General features: G+C 48.1%; 7 protein-coding genes across 7 annotated transcripts; 4 read left to right on the plus strand and 3 right to left on the minus strand.

Annotated features, from left to right (window-relative positions):
- Positions 1-3,581: 3,581 nt before the first annotated feature.
- On the minus strand, positions 3,582-4,297 carry F5891DRAFT_1198347 (uncharacterized protein; the record flags this gene model as incomplete). The annotated part of the gene is made up of 3 exons (XM_041368620.1): positions 3,582-3,782; positions 3,830-4,126; positions 4,181-4,297. The coding sequence occupies 3 exons, from the start codon at positions 4,295-4,297 to the stop codon at positions 3,582-3,584; spliced, it is 615 nt and encodes a 204-aa protein (XP_041217634.1).
- A 683-nt stretch (positions 4,298-4,980) lies between these two features.
- Positions 4,981-5,652, minus strand: F5891DRAFT_965119 (uncharacterized protein; the record flags this gene model as incomplete). Its single annotated transcript, XM_041376138.1, has 1 exon — positions 4,981-5,652. A coding segment is annotated over one exon (672 nt), but the record flags the coding sequence as incomplete, so codon positions are not given.
- Positions 5,653-15,814: 10,162 nt separating this feature from the next.
- F5891DRAFT_1198352 (uncharacterized protein) lies at positions 15,815-17,069 on the plus strand (the record flags this gene model as incomplete). The annotated part of the gene is made up of 5 exons (XM_041368621.1): positions 15,815-15,922; positions 15,969-16,100; positions 16,152-16,297; positions 16,347-16,911; positions 16,959-17,069. 5 exons carry the CDS (start codon positions 15,815-15,817, stop codon positions 17,067-17,069), a joined length of 1,062 nt encoding a protein of 353 aa, XP_041217636.1.
- A 529-nt stretch (positions 17,070-17,598) lies between these two features.
- F5891DRAFT_1213936 (uncharacterized protein) lies at positions 17,599-18,895 on the plus strand (the record flags this gene model as incomplete). The annotated part of the gene is made up of 6 exons (XM_041369262.1): positions 17,599-17,628; positions 17,685-17,906; positions 17,960-18,203; positions 18,414-18,436; positions 18,489-18,765; positions 18,810-18,895. The coding sequence occupies 6 exons, from the start codon at positions 17,599-17,601 to the stop codon at positions 18,893-18,895; spliced, it is 882 nt and encodes a 293-aa protein (XP_041217637.1).
- Positions 18,896-21,627: 2,732 nt separating this feature from the next.
- Positions 21,628-22,825, minus strand: F5891DRAFT_1072763 (uncharacterized protein; the record flags this gene model as incomplete). The annotated part of the gene is made up of 5 exons (XM_041363318.1): positions 22,251-22,825; positions 22,214-22,224; positions 22,056-22,175; positions 21,868-21,998; positions 21,628-21,810 (listed from the first exon to the last, which is right to left on the minus strand). The coding sequence occupies exons 1-5, from the start codon at positions 22,604-22,606 to the stop codon at positions 21,628-21,630; spliced, it is 801 nt and encodes a 266-aa protein (XP_041217638.1). The 5' UTR covers positions 22,607-22,825.
- Positions 22,826-24,301: 1,476 nt separating this feature from the next.
- F5891DRAFT_129079 (uncharacterized protein) lies at positions 24,302-26,687 on the plus strand. Its single transcript, XM_041370587.1, has 16 exons — positions 24,302-24,530; positions 24,587-24,656; positions 24,711-24,720; positions 24,781-24,800; positions 24,863-24,895; positions 24,945-25,041; positions 25,098-25,120; positions 25,179-25,203; positions 25,260-25,292; positions 25,354-25,430; positions 25,487-25,547; positions 25,598-25,684; positions 25,742-25,858; positions 25,916-25,956; positions 26,013-26,038; positions 26,094-26,687. Exons 1-16 carry the CDS (start codon positions 24,337-24,339, stop codon positions 26,260-26,262), a joined length of 1,083 nt encoding a protein of 360 aa, XP_041217639.1. The 5' UTR covers positions 24,302-24,336; the 3' UTR covers positions 26,263-26,687.
- Positions 26,688-26,971: 284 nt separating this feature from the next.
- Positions 26,972-27,286, plus strand: F5891DRAFT_914384 (uncharacterized protein; the record flags this gene model as incomplete). Its single annotated transcript, XM_041373683.1, has 1 exon — positions 26,972-27,286. A coding segment is annotated over one exon (315 nt), but the record flags the coding sequence as incomplete, so codon positions are not given.
- Between the last annotated feature and the right edge of the window lie 67 nt (positions 27,287-27,353).

Below are 27,353 nucleotides of genomic sequence, written 5' to 3' on the forward strand. Positions count from 1 at the left end.
TATAGATGGGTGGGCCCATGTGTATCATAATTGTAGACATGATGGAGCTGAGGTAGTTGTACATCAACCAAATCAGAGGAGGTAATAAATCAAAGTTACCAAGTTCCCGGAGCATCAGGTGATCTCCTGACATGGCAGTGCGAAGCTTGTGTTGCCCTACGAGACGTCAAGTTCCGGCCACCAGAATTTGAGTCAACTGTACCGAGTTCCGAGTTCCGGGACCCGGACTCACCACATAAGTTGGTTAATACTTTTTGATGGTGCACAGGTTGTCTTGCAGAATGTGGAATCCGGTGTGCGAAGCTTGTGTTGCCCTACGAGAAGCCAAGTTCCGACCACCAGAATTGGAGTCAACTGTACCGAGTTCCGAGTTCCGGGACCTGGAACTCAACACATAATTTAGTTAATACTTTCCGTGTTAAATGGCCAACCGAAGTTGAGATGTTTCTGAAGAGAGCAGCAGGTGCTCTCTTGACATGGCCTCTGATGGTGCTTAGGTTGTCTTGCAGAATGTGGAATCCACGGTGCGAAGCTTGTGTTGCCCTACGAGAAGCCAAGTTCCGACCACCAAAATGTGAGTCAACCGTACTCAGAGGAGGTAATAAATCAAAGTTACCGAGTTCCCGGAGCAGCAGGTGATCTCCTGACATGGCTGTGCGAAGCTTGTGTTGCCCTATGAGACTCCAAATTCCGACCACCCAAATATGGGTCAACTGTACCGACCTCCGAGTTCCGGGACCCAGGAGTCGACAAATGAATATCTGATGACCAGCGAGTCAACCTTACTCAGAGGAGGTAATAAATCAAAGTTACCGAGTTCCTGGAGCAGCAGGTGATCTCCTGATATGGCAGTACGAAGCTTGTGTTGCCCTACGAGATGCCAAATTCCAACCACCCAAATATGGGTCAACCATACCGACTTCCAAGTTCCAGGACCCGGGAGTCGACAAATGAATATCTGATGACCAGCACACTTCCAATCAGGTAGTATTTCATTGAGCAATGGATAATAATACATCTTTGACAGCCAAAATTATCCATGGCTCCCTTATCTGATCCTCTCTATCTCCACCCCCCTATAACACCAAAGTCCGGACATCCAGCATGAATGGTTCTTCCCCTTCCCCTCCTGATAGCATAAACATCTGGCGCACTTGGGCCCTGACTGTGACTTATGAAGCAGGGGAATATACTGAACAGAAATTCAAGGCAGAGAAGACTGGAGGAGGCCCAGTCATACCTTCCCCCAACCTAGACACTGATCTGGTGATGGCATGCGATCGCTTGGCTGATGTACTCATAAAGGCATCTAAAAATCCCAGTGGGTCTTCCTGCAGATTCAGAAAATTCTATTTATCATTCAAATGCCTGCATGACAGTTCAGATGCAGATGGATATTGCAAGATATAGCAAATTGATCTCCCCGAAGGACACCGGGCATAATGAACATAGAGAGGCGAGGTTGCTTGAGAGGTGTCCTCCTGGCCATGAAGGCAAAAGGTTGGTCGATGAACCTGCAATAATTCTTGATGCATCCGGTGCCATCATTGCATGGTATCTCCCAGACGCCCTGACAGACACCACCCAGGTGTGTAATATACATTGTTACTCGATGGATATCGAATATTAATGGAACCTACAGAAGGAAATCAGGGAGGCCATCGATTTGCTCTCTCCAAGCCTCGAAAAAAGTGTAAGGGCTGATGGCAATTGGCAAACTAATCAAAGGTTGTTCAACCGGGGCTCGGAAGATGTTGGAGCAACTCCCGGATGCATCAATCTATCTCCAGCATGGTTTCAACAGGGACATGAGGTAGGATCTGATGAGATGGTGATTCCGGCAGTCATACTTACCAATCCCAAAGAATGTGTCCGATCCGGAGGTATCTGCATCATTGAAGGGACCTTCCTGCGAGAATATCCTCAAAGCCATTGCAAGGCCAGCAGCCATCGCGTCCACGGCACTCAGAGTCATGCATCCTGAGCAGTACTGGGCAGGGTTGAGAACCTTGTCAAACCTTGGAAATATAGCAGTAAGCAAGGATCTGCCACAGATGCCAGAGGCCCTGCAGTACTGGGCATCCGTGTTTAACACCCTCTCCATTATTTCCAATCGGGAAACCCCCCATCATCGAGACCACATGTCCATTGCTGAATGCTTCGACATTCTCACCACCGTGGGGGACTATTCTAATGCTCGGATGACAATGCCAAACCTTCAGCTGGAGTTCAAGTACAATTCCGGCTGTATGATTGCGTTTTCCGGAAAGATTGTGAGACATGGAGTGTATGATGTGGAAGGGGATCGGATTGCTTGGGCATGGTATATGAGGGATGCTGTTCATATTTATGCTGGTGTTCCATCATGTGGATGGGCTAGTGTGGATGGTCCATACAGCGTGTGAAAGATCAAACAAAGAGCAAGCATTGTAACCTATATACATTCCAACAAATGAATACCATGTACCAATTGTGATCCGGACCTCAATACTCAATTTTGAGCATTTCCCAAGTGATATGTGGGACTAAATAATTTGGATGCAAGCCTCGGTATTCGATAATTGGAACTCGGGACTTGACATATGGGAGCCCTGAGTGCCGGGGTACTTAGTCCCGACACCCGGACCTCAGCACGTGATATTTGAGACTGGGGGAAGATGTATAAATATGCTCGAATTAACATTTGTTATTGCCATACACATTTAACAAAACCCTGAACCCTGACATTGTGGACTCTGGACTCGACACTGTTCTGAATACCGAGTTCCGGACGCCCAGGTCCCGAGTCCCGAATTTCGGAGGTCGGGGTTCGGAGACCTGGAGCTCGGCAACTGTGTTGGGTGTCAGGGTATCCAGACCATTGGAGATAGAATCTGTCAGTATTTTGCGTTTCATGGTTTATGTTGGGTGAATATGGAATCGGGGATCAGGGACTCGGTATTCAGAACAGTGTCAAGTCCCAGGTCACAAGCTCTGAGTCCCGAGTGCCGAACCCCGAGTCCCGAGTCCTGAATTTCGGAGGTCGGGGTTCGGCGACCCAGAGCTCGGCAACTGTGTTGGGTGTCAGGGTACTCGGAGCATTGGAGATAGCATTTGTCAGTATTTTAAGTTTCATGGTTTATGTTTCGTGATTATGGAATCGGGTGTCAGGGACTCGGTATTCAGAACAGTGTTGAGTCCCAGGTCATGAGCTCCGAGTCCCGAGTCCCGAAACCCACACCCAGCAGTTGCCGAGCTCCGGGTCGCTGAACCCCGACCTCCGAAATTCGGGACTCGGGACTCGGGGTTTGGCACTCAGGACTCGGAGCTTGTGACCTGGGACTTGACACTGTTCTGAATACCGAGTCCCTGATCCCCGATTCCATATTCACCCAACATAAACCATGAAACGCAAAATACTGACAGATTCTATCTCCAATGGTCTGGATACCCTGACACCCAACACAGTTGCCGAGCTCCGGGTCTCCGAACCCCGACCTCCGAAATTCGGGACTCGGGACCTGGGCGTCCGGGACTCGGATGTGAGATTTTTGAATGCATAGAATATGTTACATCTTGTATACAATGAAGACTGAATGGGACTACACTCCTTTGCCTTTCCTCAATTTCTCTAACATGTCAGTGTACATCTTCACCTCTCCCATCTTAGCTTCGATGCTCTGATCTTGCTCCTCCAGCAATGCTTCCATGTGTTCTTTGATGAATCTCAGTCCCATGAGTGGTGGAGTCGAAGTGTTTTTCAACTTCTCTGGAAGTACCAAAGCATCATCCTCAACATTAAGCTGAAACAGATAAGTCATCAATAAAGGTAATTCAGCTAACATCTTACCGCCCAATACTGGTAGTGAGAGACGCAGGAAGCCATTATTTCATCCCACTGCCATGGTTGATCAGGGATCCAGTTGTTTCCCCTCCACCATGGACATGTATATGCGAACACAATCCGGGACAGATGTCCTGCAATTGGCTCATCATGAAATGAAAGGAGGTGGAATGAAAAGATGTCGTCCGGAACCATGTTCCAGGTGAGCATGGGATACAACTTAAGGATATAAGCGACAGGGACCGGAAGAACCAACACGATATTCTGTGAAGCGGAGTACTGCAGGAGTGGTGTGACAAATGTCTGCTCAAATTCTTAGCATTGACCAACAAAGTCATCAAGGCAGTGGTAACATACATTCATCTCCCATTGCAGCCCGGCTTTAAAATACTTGATCCGGTCAGCAGATAGACCATTGTTGGCAGCTTCCATCCAATATTGAGAGATGATTGCACGGACACGCGATCCAGCCATTGCCAATGTGCAGGAAATAGTTGCAAGGCTCAGCTTCAGAGGTCAGTAATGGCTTCCGGGATTCAGAGTGCCAGAAGTGGATGCATGAGATGCAGACATGGCTAATACAGGACTATGGCGCTGGCAATACAAGTGAAAGATGGTCAAGATGTGAAGATAAGAATCACTGATGGATGGATACAAAATTCAAACTCCGATATGGGCTGACCCGGACAATTCCCGGGCGTCAATTATGTATGTGGAAAAAGGGACTTCATGAGAAAACAATGTTCATTCATCTCCAGCCTCTATCAACATGTTTTGTAGGTCTTGAAAAGCTGCCTGCACATCCTGTGCCAGCAATAAATACATGTAGGATTACCTTCCGGCGTAGCATCCATGACCCGGAAGTCGTTTCTCCAATGATTCCTGCATGTGCTCGCCCCATATGGTTGTTTTCCACAAAAAGAACTTACATGTCCAATCCATCTCCAATTTTACCAATAGCATTTCCTCCCTCCATCAATCCCGTAGTGCCTTTGCCCTCAGCCAATGGACTCGGTAAACTTGGCATGGGTCCAGTCAGGTAACCGCGGGATATGACATGCAAGCGGGAACTCACATTCCTCATTCCACGATTGATCAGGACCCCCGAGGTCGACTTCAACAGACCGAAACCAAGCCAAAGATTCATTTTGTTGACCTCAGGCATTTGGGTCGCCCACTGCAGTGCTGATTTTGAGTTGCTCGCGAAGCAGGGGTTTGTATTTCTGAAGCTGGTCTTGCCCCGGCTCAAGTTTCATCATTTGCTTCCTTGTCTTTGTATATATGCTGGCATGGAGGGAGACTGCCTGCTGCACCGACGTCACCTGGGACCAAGCTCGAGTTTTCAGGGCCTGGGAATTGGCCTGCCTAACAGTTGTTCGGAACAGGATGGCCTTGTTGCAAAGGTAAATGCGGAGATTGTGAAGGGCATCATTGGCCTGCCCTTCACGAAGCGACATCTCCAGGGGAATCAGATCCTCTGCCATGCATCGTCTGCATCTATCAACCCCCAGGTTTGATGGCAATGGGATTACAGTTAGCTCGGGAGAGTTTGTCCATGTGTGAGATGTCTCTGTGAAATCCGCCGGGTCATCATCGAGATCATCTAGAATGTCTACGTCCAAGTCTTCAGGTTCATCATCTGCATCAAATCCCTCCCCGAGATGTGTTAGAGCAGACCGAGCAAATCCATCTATCTGGCCTTGGAGCTGATCTCTTTGACGGGCGATGTCTAATCTCTGTGTCTCGGTGGATCTTCTTCCAATCCTTCGGACCTCGATGAGCAATGCAATCTGAGCCTCTTCAATTGCTAACCCTGTTGATATCCATGTCACCACAGATCTCCGAGAGGGTGCTGCATTGCGGGTGTTACCCTCCTCTAACAATCTAAGCTCGATCTCCTTTTTGCTAGGTGCTGAGTGCAATATTAATTCAGTCCTCGACGGAGACAATGGAACTCAACGTACCCTTTTTGATATTGATCTCATATTCATCCATGGCTGAAGGATCATTCAATCTGCTTGACTGAGCTATCCTCTCCCTGGCTAACCATTCTGTCTTCAAATGTAAGGGTGCTGCTTCATCGAGTCTGTCGAATGCCTTTCCACTTTCTAAGATACCATTCCTAGTCAGTTTGTATTTCCGGCATAGAGTCCTTTTCATGCGAATCATCTTGCAGAAATTGGAGTCATTCATCTGATAATCAAGGCATTCCTTTCGGTGGGGAGATGACATTCCCTGAGCAGCAGGGGAGATCAAATTGAGCCGTGCCCATAGAGTCTCCATGATCTCTCCATTGATCCGACCAATGCCTTCAATAAAGTTAGAAGCATATCGGACATAGCAACTGTCCTGATGGCCATGAACGTGCCATAACCCAATGCCGGGAATGATGGTTAGTTGTGGTGCCATTTCTAGAAATCGACTTCGATCCACCCGAACCCGAAAGTGTTTGTTGTATTGACAATTAATATCATAGAAGGTGACAGCCCTGGTGATGCCTTCCATGTTGTGCCAGGAAGCCTCGCAAAGGGCATAGTCCATGTTCATTTGTCTGCAAGTGACCCATGGTTAACTCATGAATTGGGAATGGTGGATGTGGCTTGCCTTTTGCCTTTCTGAAAATCCACCATGGAGTGAGGGACAAAGCAACCGTGTCTTGCACAGGCAACTCCCCCGATACCGGTGGACTCCAGCTTGTGCCGAGCAGCATTAGCTTGATTTACTGCCCGGTGATTGTTGCAGCTTGATTTTTCCACTGTGTCAGCAGCCTCTGCCAGATGCATTTTATACCTGTCCTTTCCTACCATGAATCCAAGCCCATCGGACAGCCAAACTTCATCGAATGGCTTAATGGGATGCAGATGTTCGGCTTTGAAATTTCCGTCCATCACAAATGACCGGGTGTATTTCCAGCTTGGATCCCTAGTATTATTATGGAGGCCACATAGGTTGAGAATAGGACTCACTCATCAAGAGATTCATCCTCTGACAACAGCACATTAATCCCAGGCTGAGGACATGCTGGGCAAAATAATGCAAGTTCTCCTGTGCTCGGGTTATCAGAACGATGGCCAAAGCCATGCCATTTCATTGTCTTCAACTGCCTCCACTGTTGAGCGACCCTCATGAGCTCTCTGTATCGGTCCTTGCAATGTGCTTTGTCAATATGATGTCCAGTAGATGATGAGGGTAAGGCATTACCGGAACAAGGTGTGGAAACATGCTGGAGGTCATTCGCCGGAGCTTGCTGTAATAGTTCATCGCCGAGGTGCCGCATTCAAGGCTGTCCAGTAGAAAATCATTGAGCACTCTGAAGGTGAACACAGTCTTTGGCCTGTTAAAAGATGCAGGAAAAAATCTGTGTCGAAACATTTGAATGTCCAGACTCATGGCATTCGGACATTCACAGCATTGAACCTCCAGGCAATGAACTCCGGACTTGTCGACAATGACCATGGTATTTTCCTTTGGCTGGAACTCGGGTCCGGACACAAATGGCAGATCTTCAGGCTCGAGCAGGTCTTCGGGTTCATCTTCTTCAAACAAATTTCACCGATCAGTGACCGCTGGACATTGTTTGCCATCATGGCCAAGGTATATAATGAGTCCCACATGAGCTAGACAACTCCGCTCGAAGAATCGCCCATTCCATTGACTGATCCAGTGGAAAGGATTGCTACGATGTTGACTCCTGCAACAGCCCGTGCAATAAAGTGGCTCGCCAAGACAATCTTGACATTTGTACACCCCATCCTGTTGGCAGATGATGCATCTCCTGTCTTCGGGTGGAGCTTCTCGATTGAGGAGGTGATGTAGATATGATTCCTGCCTTGGCAGCCATTGCCTGAGGTAGTCATTTTGACTCTGTATTTTGAATGCTTAGCCATAGTTTGAATGACACTCCAACATTGTACATGAACTTGCCATGGTTTTTGGGAGTTGCAAAGGCTCAAATGAGCCTTGGTCCTGCCTGTAAGTATTGTCAGGAAAGTCTTCCCAAGGAGGTGGTGCCTCAACAGGCTGAATTGTTGGTGATTCCGGGGGAGAGTTAGGCATGGACCTGTAGGCATGTCGCCTCATGCTTGCAAGTGGGACCTTGACCCAAGTCTTCCTACCTTTGCTGCCCCTTGCTTCCACTCTGTGAGATTTTTGCACTGGGGGGCATCTACCTATCTTCATCTTGTTTATTAATGTTGCAAGCAAGGCATCAGCTCAGGTGTAATGAATTGTTATTGCAATATGATGCGGTGCAGTCCTGTTGGCTTATTACAAATTCATTTCCATTAATGGCTCAGGGTCCAATATGGGCCAATTAACCTATCATTAGGCTTTGCTCAAAGTTCAACTTCGCACAATTCATTAATACTTTCACCTTGCAAATCCTTAGCCATTTCTGCATTCTGATTCACTATGGCAAGAACAGGTCATTCCACCAACACAACTTCCAGAAGACACAGGATGCGTCAACCACAGTCTCAGAAGCTCACGGACAAGGAGATTTTGGAGTTGAAGAACTACCTTCCTGGGTGGACTGCTGCCAAAAGGAGTGAGAAGCGAGTGATTTTCACTGCCATAGCAAGGGCGGCCAGGTTTTTTGCTCCGAAGTTGGACCAAAAACAATGGAAAAAGAGGAAGCAGGTGAGGCTTCTTTGTTGTGTTGAAAAACTAAATTTTTAACGTCACATTCTTTCATCAACTCTTAGGTGTACAAGACTTGGTTGTTCAACAACAAGAAAAAGAAGGAAAGGAAGGACATGATCAAGTATGTGAGGAAATGGACGCCCAGGATGGTGGTCTACCAGCAGAAACGCGAAGAGGTGCTGAAGAGGATTGAGGATGAGTCCGGGGTAAAGCCAGGAGATCCTGGTATGTTCAAACATTATCAGGCGGCGGTGAAGAGAGTCATGGCTGAATTGGATGACGACGAGTTGGAGAAGGCTAAAGAAACAGCCAAAGAGTGGTCCAACAACTGTCCGCCTCCGGAGATACAAGCACAAGTCGCTCGTAAGAAGGGTCTGGCATATATGGAGCACTTTTTGAACAAGATGTGGAGGCAATGTGGGATGAGAGTGTTTGTGATGTCGGCTTGGAAGAATGAAAAGGGCGAGGTGCTGTTCGGGATGTGAGTACATTTATCCATTGACGGAGATTTTTCGTCTCAAAATATTCATGCAGGCATGATGATAATGAGGCCTTAGGAGATGGGGACAGCTTCATGAAGACGAAGGACTGGGAGGACATTGAGCCAGTGTGGCAGGAGTACGCGCAGGAACAGTTCGGTGAGTGTGTGAACCATGTATACCAGATTGAACATATTGAGCATCACAATGATAGGCGCTGGGGCACGGGATGGAGGACGTCAGGTCAAGGGAGGTCAAAAACGAATTCGAAAACCAGCCTTCGAACTCGAAATGGACGGGGAGGGTATGCCACGCCTTCCGGACATCACCGACACCAAACTTGAGGAGAAGAAGGCCATAGTAAGGGCCTTTCTTACATCGCACTATCGTGAGTTTGTCGTCGCATCACCTGACAAATTGTTCAATGCATGGACAAAGGGATATGCTCCAGGAAGGACAAGGCGGTTGTGCCATGGAGTGCCATTGTACAAAGTCAGGATGACTTTGTGGCCTGGACATATCTTCCGGCGGATGTTGACTTGAAGGAACCTTCGAAGCTGCAAATTTGGGACACCACTACCTTGCTCCAGTTTTGGCTCGCTCGGCAAGAAACAGGCGAAGGGCCCACATTTCTGTTCAAAGCATGGAAGAACAAAGATGGGGACATGGTACCATCTGTCATATCTGGCAACTCGCCCTCTCCTCAGACTCATATAGTGAGAAGGCAACAGAGAGTTACCATCCGAAGGCCTCGGGAGTCATCGACAGAAGCCGAGAGTGATAAGGAGAGTGCCACTCATCATATGGAGCATAATGTGGATGATGACCTGGCTGACGGGAGACCTCCGCTGAAGAAGCCCAGGACGGGAGGTCCTACACCCAGAGGGCCAGCAGTCCCACGTCCAATTCCAAAGCCTCGCCCGGCCAAGCCAGCCAAAAAAGGTGCATTACTGACATCACGATTGGGAGACCTCCTTGCTGGGTTAACTGATGACGCGACGGGCGAGGTTAGAGATGATGTCGAAATGGAAGAGAGTATCACACCGCTGGCACAGAAAAGGAGGAGGGGCACTCAAGTCACTGTTGAACCATCCACGAGGACGACCCGGAGTAAGTTGCAAATGCCAGTAGACAGTACACCTAGAGTAACCAGAGCACGGGGACGCACTTAATGTACATATATCTTCCTGCCCTCATGTGTAATGTCATATGTGCTATTATGTATATGTCAAAGTACTAACAATCAAATTGTAATTGCCAAATGCCAAATCTCGAGTACCAAGGCCCGAGTACCGAACCCCGAATACTGAAGCCCGAACGCCGGTCACTGAGTACCAAGGCCCGAGTACCGAACACCGAGTACTGAGCCCCGAGGCCCGAGTACCGAGCCCCGAGTACCGAGCCCCGAGTACCAAGCACCGACTACCGAACCCCGACTGCCGAGCCCCAACTACCGAGCCCTGAGTACCGAGCCCCGAGTACCGAGCCCCGAGTACTGAGCCCCGAGTACCGAGCACCGACTACCGAGCCCCGACTGCCGAGCCCCAACTACCGAGCCCCGAGTACCGAGCCCTGAGTACCGAGCCACGAGTACCGAGCACAGAAAACCTGGCAGTGAGTACTGGGTAGGTAGAGTATACAAGTACCAAGGACTACCTACTGAGTAGTACTGCAATGTGTCTACTATCAGACATTGATCAATATTTACATGTTACTTGAGTCCTCAAAGGCCTCAATGAGGGTATCTAATACCTTCAGCATTTTGGAGGTTGACTCCCTTACCCTTTGCATCCTCCAGAGGTCAGCATCTGCTTTTCGCAGCTTGTCGCATGTTTCAGCCCATGCCACCCCGAATGGTCTGTCAGCCTCAAGAATTTGGGCTACTGCAGGGGCAGGAAGATTTCCATGACGCTGTTTGTAATCTCCCAGGCGATCTACAATTGATTGAACTTGCAGGATATTAGCAGAGATAAATAATCAACTGTTGTATACTTACTTTCAGCTTGATCATAAGATCCGATTGGCATGAACTCCTGAACCATGGCACGCAGTGCTTCATTGTTGAGTTCCGGCTCGGGCGATTGACATTTGGGAGTTTCTGACATAGCTTAGGAGATAGCATGAGTAAAGCACATGAAATGATATGAATATACCTACAAGGTATGGGTGCACCTGGTACACCCGGAGTGGCCGGATCGGGCTCCGGAGTTGATTCATTCACTGGGGAAATGCCATGAAAGGTGACCATGGGATTGAAAGAGTAATCTCACCAGCCATAGGAAAATCGGGTATAACTGGAGCATCATCAGACGAAATCAAGGTATCCTCCGGACCAAGATACAAGTCCGGGTCATCGTACAGGGCCAGTCCATCTGCCAGAGCCGGAGATGATGGATCTGGAGATATGTGATGAATTTGCACATGTAAAATATGTACATTTGAATTGGAAAACATACCGGGAATTACATTCAACACATCCAAACCACCGGACGATCCAGAATCAGAGTCTAACTCATCATCCGGCCCAAGGTATATATCATCTAATGGATCTGAACCATGTCAGATCAATTGACTGAAATCAGAAAAAACAAAACATACCAAGGGACATCCGAGACTGGGAGGACTCATCCACATCCATTGAAGTAAATTCAGTGACCAGAGGGTCATGAAATCTGACCCCAGGTTGAGAGCTCATGATATCTGATGAGCTGATGCACTGATGAACTGATTGATAACTGATAACGTCGAAGTTCAACACATGGCCGGCGATTGCTGAAAGTTGAATGATGACCAAACAAACACAAACAATCAATGAATTTTCAACATCGTCCTTCAATTGTATTGTTTCTTTGAAACTTCATTCTATTGATAACAGATTTCACCCTGCTTTCAAATTCTCACATCTGTCAACTCCATCCAAATGTCTACTTAAGTTCAATCTACATTGGCCAACCTCAAGGCATCCACTGCTCAACTTGTGGGCATCATTGCCGGCGCCCGGCACATCCCGGCCGCCTCTGTGGACGTCCACCTTGTTCTAACAAAGCAGGTGACCACTCTTTTGGTATGTTGAACTTATTAAATTAGTGTAATATTAATGTTTGTAATGTCCGGGTAGGCTGACATCATCCGGGCCCATGAGAAAGGGGAGTACATTCCTGGAATTGTGGTGTCCTGCTCTAAGGAGCTGATGAGGGTGCGTTCCATGACTCCCCGGGCATTGCCCAACTGGCACAGCATTGGCCACAATGACCCCCGGGTGGCTAGACACGCCTGGCGCAAGCAAGTCCGTGCCTGGGAGGCGTTGGGTGACAATTCCTGTGATCTCCCTGTTGTCCCTAATGTTTCCACTGGCCCACTCACTCTCAACCTTCCGTCTCCACCTGTCCCTTCACCTGCACCTGTCCCTTCCCCCACCCCCGTCATTCCCTCACCTCCGGTCGTCGCCGGACTTTCCGGCAAGACGACCCCCGAGGTCCGGGACAAAGGAAAAGGTAAGGCCACCTCCGTCGACCTGTCGCCGGAAGTTGGGGGGAGCAACAAGAGGAAGTCTCCAATGATTTTGGGACACTCCTCCCAACCTCCAAAGTCGGTGCTGAAGGCTCGCAAGCGTGTCAAGTCAACTCAACTCCCCAAGTCGAAGCTGTTTGTGGAGTCAGAAGATGATGAGGACCCAATTGTTCAGGTATGTGTTCTGGCTGATTTCTGACATGCTCTCAATTTGTTGCAGCCGATTTCGCGTGGAGTGCCGGAGGTCGTCCTTCCCCAGCGCACCATTGTGGTAAGGAAGCCCCAGTCGCCTCGGTCACCCAGTTCCCCCAAGAAGCAATCATTTGGGCCTGCTTCAGTAAGTTTGCATTTTTCGTTTGGACTTTAAATATATGCTCATGTGTCCACAGCTGACTGCCAGCAGTCGTCCGGAGGTTACGGTGAGTCGTTTGGACATGTCCGGACCTCCCATGTATAATTCCCACTCATTCCCATTACATTAGAAATCTCCCATCAGTCGTCCGGAGGCTCGGGTAAGTCCTAGAAGTTTTCCAGAAACTCATGTGTATTAACAATCTCTCAGGCAACCTCTGGCAGGCGTCCGGAAGTTGAGGAGGAGTCCTCTGATGATACTTCCAGTGCTTCGGATGGTGACCCGCCAGCCACTACCACATTTGATATCACCATTCCCGGCCCAGTGAGTACTCAAATAAATTCCCCTTAGTCCATCTACTAACGGATACTACAGAACAACCCCTGCCATTATTGTGTCAAGGAAAATTGGCCCTGTGCGACTCGATTGGACAAGAGGTCCAGCCTCCCCTGCTTGTCTTGCATCCGCTGCTCCACCAAGAAGATCAAATGCAACCCTGCATCTCTGGGATCGCCGCCCAAACGGACCCGAGGGAAGTCTACCACCGGCCGGACGCGTTCCAAGACACCTGCCCCTGCTCCATCCAATGCTCCATCTCCCTCCCGGTCAAGGGCCCGAACTCGTAGTCAATCTCATGGCCCTTCCCGAACTCCGGCCATCCCTGCTGCAACCACACCCCAGGTGCAGTCACGTGGTCGCAGCAAGACCATCACTACCAAGAAGACACCTGCACCTGCACCTGCACCTGCACCTGTTCCTGCACCTGTCCCTGCACCTGTCCCTGCACCTGCGCCAGCTGGTAAGTCACCCATACTTTTGATGACTGGCTGACCTAATTTTTTACTTAGCAGTCAGGTCTTCCAGTGTCGCAGTGCCTCGTGCAGCACTCGATGTTCCCATGCCGGATCTCCATTCCATGGCAATCGCAATTTGGGATGGTGCAGCTTGCATCGCTATTCTTGAGGCTCGGGTGCAGGAGCAGGACGCTAAGATTGATACCCTGCAATGCCTCCATGAGAGCCTCTGGCGCACAGTGGTCGACCGGCACCCTTCATTTTCACTTCCGGACACACCGGCCGATGGAATAATGTTGCTTGGTCAAGGAGGTCCCCCCCCCGTCCATGTCACCCCTCCCCTCCGCACTTTCAAACCTCATTGATTTGGACTTTTCAGTCATGCAACCTACACCCTTGACGCCTGAGCACGAATCTGCTGTGGTAGGTCCCATGGTTGAGCCCACCCAAGTTCAGCCTGAGGGTCCACAATCCTCTGGCAAAATTGATCTCCCTGATGAACCAGGCAACCTCCTGCCAGAATCCCCCGGCGATATTGTGGTCCCTAATGAACCAGGTAACCTCCTGCCAGAATATGATTCTTCTGATGAGGAGATGGATGTTGAGGGAAAGGTTGATCTTCCTGGTGAGGAGGTTGACATGGCTACATAATTGCTCAGTGATAGATGTACATAAATGTTTTTCCATGCATGTTACCTATGCCACAATTGAATCATTCAATGATCACTCCCGATATCCAGAACTCAAAACTGCAGATTGAGGTAGATATCACCCGAAACCCGAACACCCGAATGTCAAATTATCAGTGCTGAACCCCGAGTCCCGGGTGCCAGGTACCGAGTCCCGACACCCGGAACTCAGGATTTGACATTTTAGATGAACGACATCTTCCAGACATGTTTAAATCAACCTATGTATATCTGTAAACATTTTACTAACCCCCAAACCCCAAACCGAGATGTACCAACCCCAAAACCCGAGAGTGCCAGGTCTCGGGTCTCGGGTGTCTGGAACTCGGAACTCGGTATGTCTAAACAAAAATATATTGCAAACATAGTTAATTCAATGTGTTGTCAATCAACTTGATTGTGAATCAAATTGTATTGATCTCCCCAAATTTTCCCAAGTTCCGAGTTCCGGACACCCAAAACCTGAGACCCGGCAGTCTCGGGTCTCGGGTATTGGGTGTCCGGAACTCGGAACTCGGTATGTCTAAACAAAAATATATTGCAAACATGGGTAAGTCAATGTGTTGTCAATCAACTCGATTGTAAATTAAATTGTATTGATCTCCCCAAATTCTCCCAAGTTCCGAGTTCTGGACACCCGATACCCGAGACCCGGCACTCTCGGGTTTCAGGGTTCGGGGGTTGGTACATCTCGGTTTGGGGTTTGGCACTGAAAATTTGACATATATATTTTTGTGAGTGTTGTGCTTCTGGTGTCCATGCTTAGAAATAGGATTTGTTGCACACCAGGGTTCAGGTGTGGGGTTTTTCCACTTCAGTCCTGGATTATTGGTCAATGCCACACATGATAGATTCATGTTTTTGTGCTTAGGGGTTTAGATTTGGTGGTTGATGGTAGGTATATGCACTCATAGTGTACATGTATCCTATGTGTTTGATTCGCTGGTGGCTACATCAGCTGTATGTCTTGATGGAACATATCTAGGCTCACCCATATATGTAATACACCCCCGTCAGCCTGCCCGTCTATGTAATACATCCTATGTTGGCCCACCCGTCTATATAATACATCCTACATCGGCCCACCCGTCTATATAATTATACCCCACCTCGGCCCACCTGTCTATGTAATAAATATTTTATAGCACCCTCGGCCCACCGGTCTATTTGATATCCCTTTCATCGGCCCACCCGTATATGTAATACATTCCATGTCAGCCCACCCGTCTATGTAATATTCCCCTACCTCGGCCCACCCATATATGTAATACACCCACGTCGGCCCGCCCGTCTATATAACAATATTTGCCTTACATCTCTCTTCAGCCCAGCTGTCTATAATATCCTACTCTACATATTACCCAGATGGGCCCACCCATCTCCATGAATGATCATATTCCCCCGGCCCATACGTCAACATTAAGGATATATATATCATTGGCATACATGGGCCCACCCGTCTCCATCGGAAATAATATGTGTCCCGGCCCATCTGTCATCATCAAGAATATACACAACATGGGCCCATGATCAGCTGGCCCGTCTCATACGGGATATTATGGAGGTCGGGTGGCCCGTATAATACGGAATTTGTCACTGAAGGGGCTCTGTTCGAGGGTCATTTGTTGGAAAGAGTATGCGTCATTTCTTCATTGTTGCCTTACGCTGATGTTGCTTTAGACAATGTGCCACATCTTTACAAGTCCCTCGAGTGCATATGGGGAGCAGACGCGAGCGACACGCACCTGTAACGCTGCCCTATACAACATGACCACAGTAGAAGCAGCGCATATTGCCTATGGCTGCTTGCAGGTTTGTTTCCCCAAGGTCTATTTGTAGTCATGAGTTGCTCAATTTTCAAAGGTTCGTTTTGGTATTGGCGCCAAGAACACTTGGTCAGAAGTCGACGGCAATTTCAACTATCGGGACTTCTACAACAACATTGTCGACCTCATCGAAGATTCACCCAATCCAGAATGGAAAGACGAGCTCCTCAGAGCTTGGAACATGTAAGTTTCTTTTATATTCTTCATGTCACGCTAACATGATTGATTCAAGGAAATTATTCAAGAACGAAGAAGGCCGTGAGGGTGACTCTATCACTAGTAAAGATAACAACATTTCTAGCACCTCTCATGAAGGAAGAGATGACGATCTAGCACGAGTCCATGCCCAAATGGCGGCTCGTCATGCAGCCAAAGCAGCTCCAGCACATCCTCCTTCTCCCCCACCTTCCCTTTCACCACCTCCCCCTCCTCGCGAGTCAACGCCAGCTCGTCCTTCCGAACCAATGCCTTCTCGCGAGACAACTCCAGTGCCACCTCCTACTCCCAGGCTGGTTGCTACTCCCAGGCTGGTTGCTACTCCCAGGCCAGTTCCTACTCCCAGGCTGGTTGCTACTCCCAGGCTGGTTCCTACTCCCAGGCCGGTTCCTACTCCCAGGCCGGTTCCTGCTCACAAGCCAGTTCCTACTCCATCTGCACCAGCACCTGCGCCTCCTTGCGAACCAACACCAGCCCCTCACGAACAACACCAGCACCTTCTGCTCCCAAACGAGTTTCTCCTCGCAAGCTTCCAGCTCCATCAGCACCAGCACCTGCGCGTGCTGAGTCGCCCACCCCCAGTGATCTAACGGGGTCCAAGTCAGACAATGAGTCTGAACCTGTCCAGGTCAAAGGTAAATGCAAGGCCAAGAAGGGGAGCACCAAGGTCTCTAAGCCAAAGTGTGGCAAGGCTGCCCCATCTGCAGAAGCCAAGCCATGGAGAAGGTCAAGGAAGTAGCTGTCCCCTGCCTCATACATCATCGCACGTTCTCCTCTTATTTGCATTGCTCACAGACCCCCCCCCCCCCCATGTGTACTTTCATTTTCTCGTTGTCATTTGCTACTGTGCTGTACTACTGACCTACTCATAGATCACTCGTTTTCCCACTCTGTTGTCTGCTCTTGATTACCTGCATTCACATACATAGGCTCGGAACCATTGTACCTCACTGCTTTGTACTACCATTAATTCAATGCATCACATTGTTATATCTGAACGCAATTGCAATGTCTGATGAATCTGAGCGAAATTCAAATGCATTATGTACATAGCAATGTTTGATATATCAGTACACTAGCCTAATGCCAGACTATAGTCGTATGGCAGTCGCAATGTCAGAATTGAGTTTCCTAACATTGCCTTATATTGGGACCTTCCGCCAGATACATATGGCAGGTATTGTAGCTCCGACATGGCAATATATGGCCATCTCTGGATTCGGTAATTTTGGTGATGCACGTCTTACCTAAGTTTAGGACTTTTGGTGATGGACTTACTGTCCATTGGTATCAAGCTTGTGAGTGTCAACATATCACCTGCTCTCTTACTCTCACTGACAATGTTTGCTGTTAGGCACTAAAAGATGGACTCGAACAAAAGGCATCCCAAGATGATTCAAGAGTAAAGAATACACCCCGCTCTTCGCTCGATGACAAGTACGTGCCATGTTTGCAATCCTTCTCATTCCATATAGAAATAACATTCCAGGCTAATGCTACACGTTGTACTGACCAGCTTGGCGATGTCGATGAGCTCTCACCAACGTTTTTTGACGGCATGGAAGCCGAAGTTGATGTGCGTAATCATCATTTTTATTGTTTAGTTCTTATCAAGAATTCTGCTCTCAGTCCTCCCCGATGGATGGTGCATGCCCCCATTCCTCTGTAAATGCACTTTTCGCTCGCCTTTCCTCGCTCCTCCTCCGCTTTCGACCCCAAAGTAGTGAAGCAAACGAACTGCTGCAAACCTCAAGGCCTTCGGCGTTCTGTCCACATGCACTCCTCGCTCGCCTTTCCTCGCTCCTTCACCGCTTTTGTTCCGAAACTGATGCACCAGACGAACTCCAGCAATCCTCCATCCCTTCGCGGTTAGGTCCGCATGTGCTCTAGGCTCGCCTTTCCTCGGTTTTCCCTCGACCTCGACTCGGCACCAACGAAGAAGCTAAACCTCATCTTACAACGTCTTCCAGTTCGCGTCCAGATGCATTCATCAGCTGGCTGTCCTCATTCTTCCGCTCTCAACCCCGCAGCGAAGATTAACTCGAACTCTCGCAAGGCACACTGCATTCTCATACTGTCAAAGCACCCGCCATGCGGGACAGGGAGGTGTGTTTTTCTCCGGTGTGTCAATTTATAGTGTCTCATGATTTTTATGCAGGTCTTGTTTGTTGCTGAGCCACTGCGCTCAAATTGTACACACAGCCTCATTGCGCCACAATACCAAGTGCAAGACCTGCGCATTTGCTACCCCTCCGAATGTTGGCTCATCCCATACTTTCTCTCCGCTGCGCATCCCCTCAGCCCGTTGGCGGCAATGCACACCCAACACAACAGCGGGAAGGCCAAGCGCAGGCTCATGCCACATCATCGCAAACGTAGCACCAGCAAGGTCAATCATACAGTCAATCGCAGACTCAACCTGCTGCTTCCTCCATGTCCGTGACACCTACTGCTCTTTATGCTCATACTACTGCGCCAGGTGCAGCCACTCCTCCACCTTCCATTGCGGACACGCTTCGTTCTTTTTCTGCTATGAATCTCTTCCGCATGCCAGTTAGGCAATAAAGCTGTAGCGTCTGGACACCTATCTCATTCTTGCTTCTGGTGCTTTTGTAACTATTGTTATTGCTTTGTCCGCGTTAGGTGTGTATCTAATCTATCAAGGGCCCATTAAGCAACCGCTCGTTTGTGTCCGTTTAATATGAATTCATGATGTTAATCGATTGCAGTGTACATACGGTTTATCAAGCATTATCTTTCTTACCAGAGCAGCTGCTGTGCTGAAGACGAGTCCTCACGATCAAGAACGGCTCATGAAACTCTTTTTTCAGGTCCACTCAGAATCCCCAAAGGTCATACTCTCCTTCATCGACACCACAACCTCTGACTTGAACGCTCGGTCGAAATTCTAGACTTGTGACCATCTCTTACTCAAGCTTGATGGACCACGAGGAAGACTGCGCACGGTCGATCATCTTCAGATAAGTTCAAACATCCACATTGCTCGAGCAGCACGAAAATTTGTCCGAGCTTAGCGAACCACGAGCAAGACTAGCCACGGTCTCATTTCCAGTCAAGTTCAAACATCCACATTGCTCGAGCAATACAAAAGTTTGTCCAAAGAACAACTGTGCTAATCGACTCCGGACTAGGTATTGCACTATTAACCATGTATCAAAGCGAAAGTAGAAGCATGACTCGCCATTATGACGTGCCACTCGGACTGCCGGCTCAACGTTTAATTTTCAACCCATATGTGCAGTTCAAAGCTGCCGTAGTCTAAAGCGCGCAGGTGAGTCACGTGGTTGAATCCTGGTTCCACTGTTCATGCTCACGACATTAAGGTTACAGACCCAGTATAAGCAGCAATCATCATCTGCTGTGCATGGTGTTTCACTACATGCGCTGACAGACATGGATGTTGTCAAAGCAACAACAACGGCGAAGAAGAAACGCATTTTCGGTGCGAGGCGATATGTAATTTTCTGAGGGAGATCTCGAATGATATCTCTGAGGATGGGGAAACACTGTAAGACGGCAGCTATCTTTGTATGCTGATAGGCACGATCCTAATTGATTTGGCAGAATTGTTATTGCTATCAAATGACCAAATTTTCGGTAGAACCTGCAGGATCAAGCTTAGCGGACCACGAGCAAGACTTGGCACGGTCTCATTTCCAGTTGAGTTCAAACATCCACATTGCTCGAGCAGTACGAAAGTTTGTCCAAAGACAATCCTACTAATCGACTCCGAACTATTGCACCATCGCCATCAACCACGATATCAAAACGAAAGCGAGCCATGGCTTACTGCTGCGACGTGCCGCTCGAACTGCTGGCTCAATTTTTCAAATTTCAGAGGTCAAATGTGCCGTATTCTAAGGCGCGCAGGTGAGTTACAATCCTGGTTACACTGCTCATACTCACGTCATCAAAGTTACAAATCCAAACGAAGTCTACGCAACAAATATCATCTGGTGCGCAAGGTGTTTCGGCATGTGCACTGACAGACACGGATGCTGTTAAAGCAACAACAACGGCAAGGAAGAAGAAACGCATTTCCAGTAGGAGGCGATATGGAATTTACTGATGGAGATTTCGAATGATATCTCTGAGGATGGGGGAACACTGTAAGACGACAGCTAGCTTTGTATACTGAGGGGCATGATTCTAATTGATTTGGCAGAATCGTTGTTGCTATCAAATGGCAGAAATTTCGGTAGAACCTGCAGGAGCATGTGCAGACGTCGTCACCTGCCCGCATTTGAAATGTAGGAAATCCTGGCAGGTGGCAGCGCTGCGTTTCGAACAGATCGCATAATCGTTTTTCAAAGCTTCACTCTAGGTTCGCACTCCACGGACTCTGCTAGATGCTATTGATGCTCTCCCAGAGACGTCAATATTATTCCTTTGGCAGTTCCTAACATCAGAGCCACGTCAACACCACCTGCTCGTAGCTCAATCATATGAAAATGAGTTCCTTGTAGGTGACGGCGCTGCATTTTGAACAGATCATAGAGGTTTTTTTCCCAGCTTCACGTTCTAGGTTCATACAGCTTGACTAGGTTGGATGATCGTTTAGGCATTATCGATATTCTCCCAGGGACATCAATATTGGAAGTGTCTAAAATTGGAGTCGTAGCATGACACAAAACAAGACGAAATATCGTTTGAAACCAGTTGACTGGCAATCTGGGCAAACTAATATACCTTCAATGGCTCTCTCCTCATCTCGACGTCTTTCAAAGATCGATATCGATGAATGGACCCACTCAAGTTCGAGCTCTCCCCTTAGTCACTGCTACTGGACGCCAGACCACTAGGTCCGGTTCACTGATGCTAGTCAAACAGATTACATAGTTCAGAGCTAGATGGACCACATCAATCGTACTAGCACTGTTGATCCCACCACGTGCGTGTTACTGCATATCTATTAAGTAGAATTGGCCCTCGTTGGCGATGCCGAACCGAGACTACAGCAGGAAGGGGGGAGCAACCTTCCTACGGTGTCCTTGGGTTTTATTAGCCCTCAGTACTGGTACGACTCGTGCGAGTAGCTCAGATGTGAGACAAAAATAGTGCATGCAATTTCAAACTTACGCTCATATATCAATGCACCGAATTTCATGTAATTGTAAGACACTAAGCAATCAACGAGGCGCATATAGACAGGACAGACATCATTGAAGATAGTTGATGCACCGGATCTCCATTGCATTTCAGACTTCCGGCATTGCCTCCTGCTGCTTTTTCTCGCTGGAGCATTGACCAATATGAGGCATTGCGATGATGCCAGACTACAGGCTCACCTCCGTCTGCTCGAGGTATACTTTCAGCTTGTCAAAATGATCGTAGATATTCCGTTCCAGCATCATGCCATTGGAAGGGTCGTCTACAAGCCTTTCCATGTTTTGAATAGTTTCTTCGGACATTCCTGAGTAATGCTGAATGATATTCCACGTTGCAGCAGCGCTATGTGCCTGCATAATCCAACTTGAGGGTCGATATTAATGATAACCTAACACCGACATCCTTACCCGGTCCATGGTGAAAACCCCAACAGCCCGTTTCAGGATGTGCGTTGCTTGTAAGGTTATCCAACCCTGTTCGACACCTGCGGGTATGTGTGCTTCATCCCATATACCTGAAACAGCGCATTTATAACCATCTCGTCGATTAACCTGTTGGAAGTTAACGCCGATAGCTACTTTTTAACTAGTAGAACGTGCATCGGTCCTGAATTTTCTACTCCGTTTCGTACCAGCAAGGCTACCATATGTGTCGTCAACGGTCGACGTGAACTGACCAGAAACCAAATCTGATGGTTGATGGGCCCCGGCTGTGACTATCAAGGGAAAAACTGTGTTAGTGTCCGTGGCAAACATTTCAAAATTCTAACTTACATGGTCATAGCAGATACATAAACCAAGTCCGCGCGAGGTTGACTTGCTCGTGGATCTTTTGGCATGCGCAAATAGCACAGGCGGTATAACGCTCGGAGCTTTCGCCACCAGTCCCGTGAGCGTTCCTCAACATAGCGTCTAGAATCCTGGATGCATCCACGTCATGCACGCTTGGTGGAGTCGTGATCCATCTGTTTCGATTAGTCGCTAGCTGTTCTATTATTTGTCGAGCCTGCTCCACGTAAGTCGCAGTGGATATGACAGCGTTTTGCATGACCAAATGCACGTCCTCATTGAAGCTGATGACGGATTCAGGTTCGCTGATGGTTTCGCTCAAGTCGCTGATGTCACTTGCGTTTCGTGAATGATGCATGTGAGACGTTGGAACAATATTTGTGGTAGGATGCCGGGGTGGTTGTTGTTAGTTATGACTCTGTTACTGATGGGGCGCCGGCTATGATCACGATTGATGATTTTTTTGACTCTTCTTGGGCTGTTTTCGCTTGATACTCCACCTAGGCGGCCCTCGGGTTGAGGGTGATTTGTTTCGAACTAGATCTTCAAAGCTTCAAGGGTTTTTGCACTGCTAGTCAAACAAAACGCGTATTACTAAGTAGTAAGTAGCTATAGTATTAAGTAATAGTACTGATACGTGTCATGTACGCGTGGGATGTTCGCCCTGAAGAGAATGACCACCATACTTCTCATTCTCATTGGTACCAATACTGTCAGTGTCGACATATCACTCGCTCTTTCTCACTGATAACGTCTGCTGTTAGACACCAAACGATATACTCGAACAAAAGGCGCCTCGAGATGCTTCAGAAATACAGCACACACCCCGCTTTTCGCTCGATGAAAAGTCATTTTTAAAGGTACGTGTCGTGTCTCCAATCCTTCTAATTCATCATAACAGTAACATTCTGCAGGCTGGTTCTCACGCTGTACTGACCAGTTTGGCGGTGTCGATAAGCTCTTACCAACGTTTTTTGCTGGCATGGAAGCCGGTGTTGATGTTGATGTTGATGTTGATGTTGATGTGAGTAATCAGTATTTCTATTGCTCAGTTCTTATCTGGACCTCTGCTCTCAGTCCTCCTGAACGGGTAATGCACACCTCCATTCCTCTGCAAATGCACTCATCGCTCGCCTTTCATCGTTCCTCAACCGCTTTCGACCCAACAATGATGAAGCGACCGAACTTCCGCAAATCTAAGGCCTTCGGCATTCCATCTACGTACACTACTCGCTCGCTTCATTCACCACTCTCCACCTGAAAGTGACGTACCAGACAAAATTCAGCAATCCTCCATACCTTCGCGGTTAGATCCACCCGTGTTCCTAGCTCATTTTTGCCTCCACCTCGACTCGGCACTGACGAAGGAAGCCGAAACTCATCCCACAACGCCTTTGATTTCGCGTCCAGATGCACTCATCAGCCGGCCGTGCTTACTCTTCCGCTCTCAACCCCACACCAATGAGGAAATCGAACTCCCAAAATTATATACGCAAGTATGCAAACTACACTAATGCACCAATCGGGTACATATCATTTTGCTGGGCTACTGTAATCACAACGACGAACAATCATTCGGAGTTCAAACTCCATCACCACCACTCCAGGCAGTGCTTGCTGTCTTACCGGCTGAACCTGACCCGTCCAAGTATCAATGTTTTGTATATCCTGGTGGCCACCCAATTCTTTAGGCAATTGCAAAAGGCTGTGGTCAGTTAACTCTGGTTGCATGATCGGTATTGTATCGGATGTTAACGGTAACATAGGATGGTCCTCGGCATGTATTTTTTGACGATTGCAATACGCGGCGGAGTACCTGCTGTAAGCTGAGCGAATCAAAACTGATACAATGCAGGCGTTTTGGTCAGCCTGGCCAAACGCTACAATTGCAACACGTGGTAGAGTACCGGCAACCAGCAAGAATCCGAGCGAAGCAAACTGGTAAGATATCGGTGAGGATAGGCCGGGCAGGCACTTTGAGAAAATATTGCAAGATACGATCATTTGTAAAGATGTATTTGAATCCGAGGATAAAGATGTCCGTGGAGTCTGATGGTTCCTTACTGAGCCCCAGTCATCATCAAGGCTATGCATAGCACTGTCCGCAGTGCCAATGAAGCAGCAACCAGGATCACGAACATATGCAGTCACCAATCACAAGGCGCCTCAAGTTTCCGTTTTTGTCCTTTTTTCTGTGTTATATCGATTCAACAGCGCCCGTTCAAGATGATCACAGATTTTCAGAATGTGTGGGAAGCTCGGTCACGCGTGTGTCAACAATCGTACTTAAGTGAGGTTTGCAGTGGTTTGGACCTTTCTGACTTGCAGGCGAGTATAGGCATAACAGTTTGATCTTTGTTTCAGAGATGTCTTATGTCTCAGAGGTTGCGGATTTGCAGATATCCAAGGTACGCAAAAATTGCGACTTGATAAGTTTGATGCTGACCTGACATTTGATTCAGTACACCAATAGTAAGTACTTGTGGGTCGTCCGCGAAGCAGGTGACGATACTGATTAGGTTGTATCCTCAGTTGGTAGTCTTGCAATTCTCGTGAGTACCGAGCACATTCGTCATGTTGCCAGCTCAAATGATGGCTCTTTTCGGTGTCTTAGGTATTTGATTACTGCATCACGTTTCAGGATGAGGTCAAGAATATGATCTGTCTATGATTGTGATTTTAACCACTCCCTACAGGTACGCTGGACCTGGTCCAGGCCATGGGGTTTAATTCGTGTCGTCTTCACTATTTCTCGATATCTCCCTTTCGTAGGCTCTGGATTGACTGCATATGGTGAGTCACCCACTCTGGTGATTCTTATCTTTGCATATAGTTGATGGCTATCTTAGCTGCACTACGTGTCGGTGGTCCAGTAAGTATACGCAGGAAACAGATCCTAACGATAAGCTGATTGTATTTATGGCACAAAGTGCCCCCCTAGTTTGGCGGAAAATAGTAAGTCATCTCACCCAGTGGTTAATTTTGTCTCAACCTATCAATGCGATCTTCAGTTATTCATATTTTAAGTATCGTTGCTGCGGAAGGTGCGAGTTGCATACATCACCGTCCTTGCAAAGAACAGGGTAGATCATGCTTCTGTGACAGGCCTGCTAGTTATTCGGACCTGGGCATTCTGGCAAAAGAGCAAAAAAATGCTGATTGGATTATTGATTTATAGCACCGTGCGTGTTCCACAGGGTTGGTTTAAGGGTATACTAGATCTTTGACTTTTCGATAGGCCACAGTAATTGGCGCCGTTGCTATGAATGTCCTTCCTAATCACCAGTTGATTTCAACAGGCGAGTTCGTTCATATTTGCCAACACGTGTTGTTTTAATATGACCATCAGATGTATCTATGATACCCGGCCCATGCGGCTTTGAGTCGTCAAGAAACTCTGCACTGGTATATACTATATTGGCACTTTTCGAATGTGGTCAGTGATTATGCAGGCATACCGTTGGGCACCTGACCTACAAGCAAAACTTGGCAGTGATACTAGCCCTTACTGCGTATAAGTGGTTCCGCGACTACCGAGACTCGGAAATTCAGAGCTCGATCGTAACCACCGTCTACGGCGGTAGCATGCTTTATATGCTATGTATCATCGGTACGTGGAAATAATTGGCTCAAAAGTGAACATCGTTGTGTATTTCGTTTCACGAAGCCATCACAGTGACCAACGTGGTTGTCGATGCAGCATTTCCGGTATGTGTACATGTCTGTCAAACTATAGTCACTTATCTTCTGTTACTTGGCTGCAGGTTGGCTTCACAAATCTGTTTGATACGTATGTCTCCGGTTAAATTGATATCGGCTGCCAACTACGAACTGACTGCATTTAGGCTACAACTTGTCATTCATAGCGTCCTAGCCTCGCGGATTCTATTCCACCTTCGGAGCAGCGACAGTCATGCCCATGAGACAGATATACCATTGATTTCGGCTCCCCGCTACGGACAACCTTCGCAAATACAGACGAAGGAGATCAAAGATGAAACTAATGAAGTTTGAGGCGACTCGGAGCTTAGCGGTTTGTGCTCGGAATTGGACACGATTGTGTTGAGTAGCCCTCTTTGGTTGTGACTACGAATGCGCAGTATATGAACAATTTTATGACGATGCATAGGTAGAAACCAGTCCATGAGCAGGCGCTCTTGCGGTATTAATGAGAGGAAAGGTAGAGGTAGACGCCTTGAGATTTCATCTCGGCTCGGTCAAGAACCACACCGTCTATGAGGGAGAGCTCGTAGGGATGATATTAGCGGTAGAGCTGCTGAGGAGAGAAGCAGGCAGGAAGGACTCGATGGCACTAGGCGTGGACAACCAAGCAGCAATTTTAGCGACGCAGGCCTTCAATTCAAAGCCAGGGCATTACCTGATGGATATCCTTCACGACGACCTAAGAATCGTCATTCCAGAATTTGACCGACGGAAACTCACCATACGATGGTCCCCAGGGCACTGCGGCATCCCAGGGAACGAAGCAGCCGATGTACACGCGAAGCGCGCTGCAAGAAAAGAGACGTCAGATATCAATCAACTCCCCACATCACTCAGACTACAAAACTCCCCCATACCACTCCCCCGCAGTAAGGCAGCAGCCAAACAACAATTCGACGCGAAGGTGAAGAATGAAGCCATCACGGTCATGAAGAAGTCTCCGCGGTATGAACGCCTTCGCAAGATAGACCCCTCCGTTCCATCTAAACACTACGCCAACCTAACAGCCAAACTTTCGAGACGTCATAGCTCGCTCATCTTCCAGTTTCGAACCGGCCACGCTCCGCTGAACAAACACCTCAACAGAATCAATAGGTCCACTACCCCAAAATGCCCCAGATGCGACAGAGAAGAAACCACTCACCACTTCCTAATAGCATGCCCAGCGTACGCGAGACTCAGAATCGCGCTCATAGATGAAGTCGGAACACGCGCACGAGACCTGAAATACCTTCTCAACCACCCAAAATGCATCAAACCCACACTCAGATTCATAGCCAAGTCCAAACGCCTAGAGACAATTTTTGGAGACGTAACCCCGCCGACCGATGACGAAGAAGAGGAGGAATAAAGAACGAGAGGAAAAAGACATAGAAAAGAAA

Source organism: Suillus fuscotomentosus, assembly GCF_016647785.1.
Source record: "Suillus fuscotomentosus strain FC203 chromosome Unknown F5891scaffold_149, whole genome shotgun sequence".
NCBI lineage: Eukaryota > Fungi > Basidiomycota > Agaricomycetes > Boletales > Suillaceae > Suillus > Suillus fuscotomentosus.